General features: G+C 41.9%; 1 protein-coding gene across 3 annotated transcripts in view; it reads right to left on the bottom strand.

Moving 5' to 3' along the window:
* The window catches only part of c16h11orf49 (chromosome 16 C11orf49 homolog), a 340,513-nt gene extending 330,823 nt beyond the window's left edge, over positions 1-9,690 (bottom strand). For 2 of the 3 annotated variants that reach the window (XM_043705472.1, XM_043705471.1), the window contains exon 1: positions 9,478-9,544. Coding sequence is in view for 1 of the 3 variants with exons in the window: in XM_043705470.1 (XP_043561405.1) it covers positions 9,478-9,520 (43 nt within the window). In the remaining 2 variants the exon portion in view is untranslated. Of the gene's footprint in view, positions 1-9,477 lie in introns of all 3 variants that reach the window. The other variant, XM_043705470.1, reaches the window with a different exon arrangement.
* Positions 9,691-10,481: the final 791 nt, after the last annotated feature.

Below are 10,481 nucleotides of genomic sequence, written 5' to 3'. Positions count from 1 at the left end.
TAGCACGTGGCACGGGCAGCAAACCAGAGAAAACAACTCTGTTCGTCCTAGCTCTAAGCTTCCATTCTAGCTCCCTGAATTTCGGCCTCAAAAGTCCCCATCTCTCTTCCAACCTATGTCGTTGGTGCTAATGTGGACCACGACTTGGGGCTGTTCTCCCTCCCCTCAAAGGATCCCAAAAACACGATCAGAGACATCACGGACCCTGGCATCCGGGAGGCAACACACCAACCGTGAGTCTCTCTCGTCCCCACAGAACCTCCTATCTGTCCCCCTAACTATCGAATCTCCAATGACTACTGCTCTGCTCCTCTTCCCACTTCCCTTCTGAGCAGCAGGTGCCCCACTGCTTTCCCCTGGTAAGTCATCCCCTGCAACAGTATCCAAAACAGTATACTTATTGTTGAGGGGAATGGCCACAGGGGATCTCTGCACTGCCTGCCGGTTCCCTTTCTGTCCCCTAACTGTCACCCATCTGTCTTTTTCTTTTATATGGGGAGTGACTACCTCTCTGTAAGTCCTGTCAATAACCCCCTCTGACTCCCAAATGACCTGAAGTTCATCCAACTCCAGCTCCAGTTCCCTAACGCGATTTTCGAGGAGCTGGTGTTGGGTGCACTTCCCACAGATGTAGTTAGCAGGGACACTAGTGGTGACCCTTACTTCTCACATTCTGCAGGAGGAACATTCCACTGCCCTAAACTCCATTCCCACAATTCTAACTCCCAAAGTGACTACTAAAAAAAAGATTAGGAAATAAACTAGTTACCTTACCTTGTCAATCTGGCTCCCACAAATGTTTTTTAGGTTAGAGGAGGAGGATGGGTGGGAGACACTACCCGAGTAGTGTCTCAGATAATGCAACCACGCAAATATAAACTGTTCTACTTACCCATCCCAGAAGTCCTTTGCTCGCTCCTCCCTCGCTGGCCTGAAGGTAACAAGTTTAAATATATTTATCGGCCTTCCGGACAATCACCTCGCACCAACGACACCTCCTCCCGGCTCCCGCCTCTCACTTCTCGCTGCTCCGAACTTGCTCCACATATTTATTTTATGTTTCAGTTATATACTGGCTTAGTACCATAACTGTGTTTCTTTCTTTCTTGATGAATCAGTTCCACACAAGAACAGTCAAGCACTCTGCTCTCTGGTTTCTGACAATATCACTGCCCACTTGCCCTTGGTATTTAAGAGCACCTTTTCCTTGCCGCCAATTCCAAACGTGGTAGTCCCTGCTTTGTATCTTTATTTGGTCCGCTTATTTCTGTTTTAGAAATAGATAGCATACCTTTTTTCCTCAAGGACAGAATCATAAATCTCCTGACATTTTATACGGATCCAAATTTCAGAAGTCACTGCAAAGCATCATGTATTATTACTGCTGTCTTTTGTTTGCATTGAAACATATCTCTAACATATATACCAATTACAACAGGACATTTATTGTACTTCGGAAAAACCTGCAAAAAGGCCTCTCAAAAAGTCTATCATAATTTGTGTTCACAAAAATTAATCTACCTAACTGTGCACTTTGATACAAAAGGAGCCTCAATAGTGTGAAGATGTGCGCTAAAGATTTAGAAAGGAGCAACAAAATTACATAAGTTCATCTTCATAAAAAAGTGTCACAATACATGTAATGTCATAAATTACTGACTAAATGAGTGCACATTAATGATTGCAATGAGTTTACCCATTTTTCTTAAAAATAGTTTCCTGAATTGGTGGATGACAGCAGTCTAACTGATGTGTATTTGATCTTTCAAGAACAGAAGGTTGCTTTTTTGGGGATTGCCAGAGATATTTGGCTAGATAAAGGACTAGGTGCATGAATACACACAGAATGCAATAAATCATCATAATAGTAGCAGCTTTGCATGATGGCCAATAACTAATTACTGGACTCCCACAAGAATCAGTCTTGGAGCTGTCGAGCAATAAGATCTTTACTAACAACCTGGATTAATACATCAGGGAACAATCTATATTGTTAGAGGACCTTCAAGTATTTGTGAAGAATACACAGAGCCTAGAATGCTCTAATCAAAGCTGCTTACTGCTTGCCACACCAACTTATTTTTTCTACTCTAAACAATCCCTGCCAGTATGGGCTGGCTTGAATATATATAAATATACATATATCAATTGAAGTATTAAAAAACAGATCAATACCAGTTTACTTTATTACCTTCAACTACTCAGTATTTAACATCTATCAACAGAACCTATTAGATGTGAACATACATATTTATGGATAACACCAAAAGAGTGTTTTACTTAACTTGGTTGCAGGCTGATCTATATGCAAACAGAATGGGTACACATATTTTAATTAGGTAAATGCAGCATGATTCATTTGCCCAGGGCTTTGCATGCAATGAATGAATGAATTAATTAATGATTTATTGTCACATATATCTAGGGAGATACAATGAAAAGTGCTCAGTTGCCACAATCTGGCGCCATTTTGATGTACAAAAGAATAAAAAGAAAGTACTTAGAGTTCATCTTCATCAGCCAGGATGCCAAATATGGCGCCAGGACTTCTGCAAGGTCCCTGCTTCGGCCCTGCAAGAATCCAGAGTGAGGAGTAGATGGGGGTCATCTCTCATTAGTTATTGAAAGCTCCTAACAAGTGTTGCATAAGCAGAGACAGCATGCAATATGCATGATTTGTTGGAGGTAGTTAAACCACAGTGGAGCAGGAATCTAACGCAAGCTGCTAATGTTACAAATGCTGAGAGATAGTTAAGAAGGATGTGAGCTTACTCTAGGTATGATCAAGAATAGCTGATAGCAATGGGAACATCGATTTTCAACCAGCAGTCTCCACCTGGAAGAGGTGGTGATCGGGAGAAAAATAGTCTGCATTTATGATAGACTGAGGAGTGCCAATAAAACCTATGCAAAATACAAACTGACTCCAGCTTCTTCCTTTGCTCATGCACAAAGTGGAGGATAGAGGATAGTATTCATTTCCCCTTGAAAACCATTATTCTCTGCAGAATATGGCCAGAGATTGTTATGGATTTACTGTTGCCAGAGTTGAAAGAGATTGGAGCAAATTCAAGTGGGCAGAAATATAAAAAGTATGAAAGTTTACAGAGATCGTGACACTGGGGATGTCTAACTCCCTTTGGCCAAGGGCAGGAAGGAAGGAGGGGGTTCCAAATATTGTCAAGCCTTCCTTTTCTTTATGTTTGTGATGTCAGTGTGCTAGTAATCCAGAACCGCAGGTTGAGGGTGAAATCTGAATTCAATTTTTAAAAATCCAGAATTTTAGGAAAAGCCAGTCTAATGATGTCCATGCAGCCACTGTCTACTGCTGTAAAAACACATCTGGTTTACTATGAAATCTGTCATCCTTATCTGGTCTGACCTACGTGTGACTCCAAACCCACAGCAATGTGGTTGGCTCTTAATTTCCCTGTGGGAGATTAGGTACTGGCAATAAATGCTGATCTAGCCAGTGCCAACCACATCCCATGCTATCACATCAATGCTCATGAAATTCAGTCAGATCTTGTAAAAGTTTATGTGGCGTAAACACAGCTGAATTTGAATATTTAATTGGTTAAATAATCAAAACTGTTCAGATGAGTAAATCCACCAGCTAGCACTTTCTGGAGAAAGTCAAATTGAAAAAAATCTGAACAACTAATAAAGCGTTGCATAAAAAATAAAGTACACCCAATTGTGGTGTCCATCTCTAGTTCTGTGTTTAATTTTTGTTTATCTTTGACTTCACCTTCTTTAGCCACAATCTTAATGGCATGCAACATGCTCCAATTCTGACAGTGGGTGATCCAAGCGAAAAACGCTAAATGGGGCCAGACAACAATTGATGGAGTTATTGAAGATCAGCTGGCCATGAAGCTGGTACTGTTGTCACTTGGGAATCGCCACTTTTCAAAAGTTATTTCAAAAACTTTCATACTCTTCAGATTATTACAACAAACTTACTTAAAGACAAAGTCCAGCAGAATATCCCAGTGACTTGTTTCACTTAGAAAGCTAAAACTCAGGTCTGACAAAATATTGTGTCAAATATGGTCCTCAGCAGGTTGTTGCAAAGAAACAGCAACTTACACTCCAAGTTAAAAAATAATTTATAATTGGAGGTTCCTGGAAACAGGTTTTCAATTTTTTCAAACTGCAAATGACTGCAGTTGACATAATTTGATTTTAATTGAAATCCAAATTAATCACGTTTTGATGAATTGAGTACTTTTTTTAGCAAATGTGGCAGATAAGTCATACAACAAAACCCAACATAACTGCCTTTGGCAACTACCAGTTTATTTGAAAGATTATTGTAATTAGACACTTCTTTTTTGCTGGAGTCTCGACATCACTTGAAGAGGAAAATGACTGATCCATGACCTTCAATTTGCAATAAGTCATAAAGAAAATATGCACAAGCAGATGGCAAGTGAATAATCGCACACTGCATGATCCTTCCGACTTGATCTTCAATGAGGATACAAAAGGCATAACGCACCAGCAAAATGGAATGAACACTTCACTGCTAAGAACTGGAATGATGAACCAACCAGATTACCTTCAATCTCTCCTGTATATGCAGGTCATGAAGAGTAACCGAGACAAAAAGGGGTCTTGTGTCCAGCATTTAAAATAATTTGCAACGGTATTTATGTTTTCATTAGTAAGAATGAGTCCTGAACTTCTCAGTTTACAAAAATATCTATTGCAGAAAATTTAACTGGGGATATAAACCATTATAAGATACATGTTTGGCATCAAACATAATAAAGTTGACATGATTGGACAGGACTGTAATGGTTGAACAACAAAAAAAATTGAGCCCACTGTAGATGTGGATAAAAAAGGATAAAGACAAGCGGAAGCCTCTTTGGTTCCTCAACTTGGATCAAAACAGTCAGATTAATAGGAGTTGAAGAGATTAGCTAATTTGCTGCACAAAGTAATAGGCAATGCAAGGTGAGAGATAAGAACTAAACTTATTTAAAGAAGAAATATCCTTTAATACCTTTGTTTAACAAAAATGCCTATCTTAGATTTAAAATTAACAACTGATCCAGCATCCACTGCCATTTGAGGATGAAAGTTCCAAACCTCTACCTTTGTGTTTCAAAGTGCTTCCTAACACCTCACCTCAATGGTCTAATTGAGGCTCTACTTCTCAGACTTTGCCTTCTAGTTCTAGAATACCCAATAAGTGGAAAGAGTTTATCTTATCCACCCTGTCTTTTCCTGTTAATATCTTGAAAACCTCAATCAGATCACCTCCTAACCTTCTAAATTCCAGAGAAAACAGGCCTAATTTGAATAATTTCTCCTCATTACTTAACCTCTGAAGCTGAAGTCCAGGAATCATACTTATAAACCGATATTGTGCTCCCTCCAAGGCCGATATATGCCTCCTAAGGTGTGGTCCCCAGATCTGCTCACCGTACTCCACGCGGGGTCTAACCAGTTTCACTTCAGCATAACTTCTGCACTCTTGTACTCCAGTTCTCAAGCTAAAGGTCAGCATTCCATTAGCTTTCTTGGTTGAGTCACTTCACTGCAGAATTCCTAGCTTCTGACCTGCTCTTATAATTAATGTCTGTATGGCTGGTCCTATTCAGTTTCACACCAATGATAACTTGTATGTTGTTGATAGTAGGGGATTCACTGATGGGAATGTCATTGACTGTCAACGAGAGATGGTTCAATTTTCATTTGGAGATGGGCTTTGACTTGCACTTACATGGCATAAATGTTACTTACCACTTATCAGCCCAGGATGATTATACTACTTATTATACTTATACCACTTATATAGTTATACTACTTCAGTATAAGTATATAAATTGTGGTAAATTTAGGATTACTCATAATACCGTGCATTGAATAGTCAATGGTTAGAAAGCTGGCACAGAAAGGACGGTTTCTGGTCTCTATGTCACTGAAGGAGGTTTGTCAGAGGATATAGCATGATATAGATCAGTTAGAGGCATGGGCAGAAAAATGGCAGATAGAGTTGAATCTGGACAAATGTGAAGTGATGCAGTTTGGAACAAATACAGATGGAAATTACACAGTGAATGGCAGAACCCTTAGGAGCATTGATAAGCAGACACTGCCGTATGTGCAGGTCCATAGATCTCTGAAGGCAGCAGCACATATAGATAAAGTAGTAAAAAAGGCCTATGGCATGCTTGCCTTCACTGGAAGGGGCACTGAGCATAAGAATAGACAAGTTATGCTGCAGTTTTATAGAACCTTTAGTTAGGCCACACTTGGAATACTGTGTACGGCTCGGGTCACCACACTACCAGAAGGATGTGGATATTTTGGAGAGGGTACAGAAAAGGTTTACCAGGACATTGCCTGGTATGGGGGATTTTAGCTACAAAGAAAGTTTGGATCGACTGGGCTTGTTTTCACTGGAACGCAGGAAGTTGAGGGGTGACCTGATAGAAGCTTATAACATTGTGAATGGCATGGATAGAGTGGAAAGTAAGAGGCTTTTTCCCAGGGTGGAGGGATTAGTTACTAGAGAACACAAGTTCAAGGAGCAAGGGGGAAAGTTCAAAAGAGATGTGTGAAGCACATTTTTCACAAAACGGTGGTGAGTGCCTGGAACACGCTGCCAGAGAAGGTGATGGGAGGAGACAGTTGAAACTTTATTGCTGGAACAGCACAGCAGGTCAGGCAGCATCCAGGGAACAGGAGATTCGACGTTTCGGGCACAGGCCCTTCAAGAAGGGCCTGTGCCCGAAACGTCGAATCTCCTGTTCCCTGGATGCTGCCTGACCTGCTGTGCTGTTCCAGCAATAAAGTTTCAACTTTGATCTCCAGCATCTGCAGACCTCACTTTCTCCTCGATGGGAGGAGACACCATAGCGGCTTTCAAGAAGCACCTGGACGGATACACAAATAGGAAATGAATAGAGATACAGATCCTGTAAATGAGGACAGTTTAATATGGAGGGGTAAAATGTGTCAGTGCAGGCTTGAAGGGCCAAAAGCCTGTTCCTGTGCTGTATTTTTCTTTGTTGTAAGCAAGTTCTGGGATAGATAATACCTCTACAGACAGGAGATGATTCATATCAGAAGTAACGGCCTTGCGAAAAGAGTGAAGGGAAGGTGAAGAAGTGGATAATATAAAGACGACATGGTACAAAACAATGACTGGTAGACATAATTCTGAATATTATCAATATAGAAGGAACATAGTGAAAAGATATGGAGCATTTGATAAGGTTCCCCACGGTAGGCTCGTTCAGAAGGTCAGGAGAAATAGGATACAGGGGAACTTAGCTGTCTGGATACAGAATTGGCTGGCCAACAGAAGACAGTGAGTGGTAGTAGAAGAAAAATATTCTGCCTGGAAGTCAGTAGTGAGTGGTGTGCCACAGAGCTCTGTCCTTGGGCCTCTACTGTTTGCAATTTTTATTAATGACTTGGATGAGGGGATTGAAGGATGGGTCAGCAAGTTTGCAGACGACACAAAGGTTGGAGGTGTCGTTAGGGCTGTTGTAGGCTGCAGCGGGACATTGACAGGATGCAGAGATGGGCTGAGAGGTGGCAGATGGAGTTCAACCTGAATAAATGCGAGGTGTTGCGTTTTGGAAGGTCGGTGTGGATTTGTTGGGCCGAAGTGCCTGTTTCCACACTGTAATGTAATCTAATCTAATCTAATCACTACATTGGACAAACAGGCAGAAAACTAGCTACCAGGATACATGAACATCAACTAGCCACAAAACAACATGACCCTCTCTCACTAACATCCTGACATACAGATGAGGAAGGACACCACTTCGACTGGGACAACACATCCATCCTAAGACAAGCCAAACAGAGACACGCACGAGAATTCATAGAAGCATGGCATTCCAACCAGATCTCTATCAACAAACACATTGATTTGGACCCAATTTATCATGCCCTGAGAAAAAGAACAGGAAATGACATCACCAACCCAAAGAAACCCAAACATATAAATAGAAAGCAGAAATCACCAGCAATGCTTTGTCCAGAGGCTCACTGAAGATGTTACCTAGTATGGTGATGAAACGTCTGATCATGAACCTTCCAGCTCAGCAAGCAAACCTACATCCAGAAAGACTCAGATTCCACCAGCATCACGAGTGAGATTACAAAGGTGCTCTTATCCATGCTTGAATAAGGTGAAAATACTGCAAATATTGGCAAGTGACATGATCATTAAACAAGGGGAATCTACACAAATTCTGGGTCCAGAGTAAACTGGGGCCAATGAAATCAAAGAAGCATACAGAAAGGAACAGATGAAACAACTTTAAGTGATAAATTATAGGTACAAAAACTTGATTCTGATAATCAAATTACTGTGAAAAGGGCCAATTCCATGTTTAATATTGTGTAACAGACAGTAAATGAAAGAATATCTGAGCATTTAGAGTCATACCCCACATAAAGGGGATGGTAAGGGGAAACAGCTTGACATAGTTGCATTCCACAGGATGATAGCAATGTGCCAGCATTCTAGATACTTCCGTCATCATCCATGGTGTTTCCTAAACCATCAACAGTGGAGGGTAGCAAGATGGGGTCACAGTGGAATACATTCAGGTGGCAATCCTCAACATTGACCCTCATTGCTTTGCATTTAACTGAAACTACAACAGTGCTACTTGCATATAGAACATAAAATCAATATTGCTGGCCACAGACAGAGCTAAGCAGGTCCACAAACAACACATCACAACAAAACCATCTACCTTTAATATCTCTAGTCAAAAATGGTGATAGACAACCAGTCAACTAGCGAGAGGAGGAGTACATGAACATTACTGTCACAATATTAGAACCCAACTGCAAATAACTTTATTCCAATAATGCCATGTAGACCTTCATATTTTGTTAAGCAAATGAATCAAAGGCCTTGGAGGTGCAGACAGGAAAATGGCATTGAGACCACAATGAGATTGAATGGGGGAACATATTTGGTCAGGGAAAGCCATTCAGCCCTAAGTCCCAACCTGGCCGAATCCTCCAAAGTGCCCCCACCACAGATACCAGTGTCCCAGGCAAACTGGTCCAAACCACCCAAGGGCAACAGAGCCTGCCAATGGTAATGGGTACTGCCAACATCCCGAAGCCCTGATCCCCAACAGGTGCTCCCCTTGTTCCGAAATGTTTTTTTTTCAGGGTGGGGAGAAACAATGCGAGAGATTAAAAAATTAACAAAACAATGAACTGCCAAGACTCACTGTGCTCAAAACATTAGCTCTTTGTTTTTCTCACTCACTCTCTCCAAAGATGCTGCCAGGCCTGTTGAGTTACTCAAGCAATTCCTCTGTTTTTGCCTCATAGTTACTGGGAAGGTGAAACTTAGAAAAAATGAAACACAGAGAGATCGAGGGGGCTGTTCTGGAGGAGGGAACGAGAGAGGGCGAACGTTTGAGGCCAGGGCCCATGTGAAGGACCATCCTGACACAAGCCAGGACCTCTACTCACTCAGGTAGTCCTCTGCTGACATTGAGAAACGGTCCGCGTTCATCCTCACGCCCAGGACAACAACCAGAGACACAGAGAGAGAAAGAGAGAATCCGCCGAATACTCCTCACCACCTACAGCCCACACCGGCTTCTGCCGTTACCATAACAGCAGCTCTCTCCCGGAAACGTGCCACTGCAAACATTTCCCCGCTTCGCATCAGCACCGCAGCCCCTGAGCTTTGGTTCCTGTTGTGAAGGGAGCAAGTCCCAGGCACCTACTTGCTCAGGAATCTCACTCAAGTGCTGCAGAGATGTGCACAGCTCGGGTTCAAAACACAAATAAAACCCTCAAACTAAAGGCTTTCGTACGCCTTTTGTTTTTCTTAGAAAGCATGGCAGAAGTTGACATGCTGTCTTGCATTCAATTGCATGTCCCATGCACTTATAGGGTGCTACTGGTAATTAAGAAAGGGCTCAGGGTACCCAGAGGTCAGAAAGGGAAAGAGAGATAGTCAGGGTGAGGGGGTTTCCAAGTGGGAAAAAGGTTGGCAAAGCAAAAGATTTAAGCATAGAACGCCAAAGACAAGGAATTAAGAGATTCAGGGAGAGTGCAGGTAAGTGCCATTGAAATGCCCATCAGCCATGATTGAATGGCAGAGTGGAATTGATGAGCCAAATGACCTTACTTCCACTCCTATTTCTTATGTCTTATAGACAGATGGAGTGGCTGCCCCAGAAGATTGTAGAGATGATGTACAGCACAGTTTCAGTCTACTCCACAACCACCTGATGAAGGAGCAGCACTCCAAAAGCCAGTGCTTCCAAATAAACATGTTGGACTATAGCCTGGTGTTGTGTGATTTTTAACTTTGCGCACCCCAGTCCAACACTGGCACCTCCAAATTATAATAAGGCAGGCTGGTCAGGTCTGCTGCTTGGTATGTCAGGTACCTATGCCAATTGTAGGTAGGACTAAAGGCAAGGAAAACCTTCCCACAGTTGCTGGTGAAACTTGGATGGCTG

The sequence above is a fragment of the Chiloscyllium plagiosum genome, chromosome 16 (assembly GCF_004010195.1).
Source record: "Chiloscyllium plagiosum isolate BGI_BamShark_2017 chromosome 16, ASM401019v2, whole genome shotgun sequence".
Classification (NCBI taxonomy): Eukaryota; Metazoa; Chordata; class Chondrichthyes; order Orectolobiformes; family Hemiscylliidae; genus Chiloscyllium; species Chiloscyllium plagiosum.
Note: the sequence above shows the minus strand (reverse complement) of the source record. Positions and strands in the feature narration are given on the sequence as shown.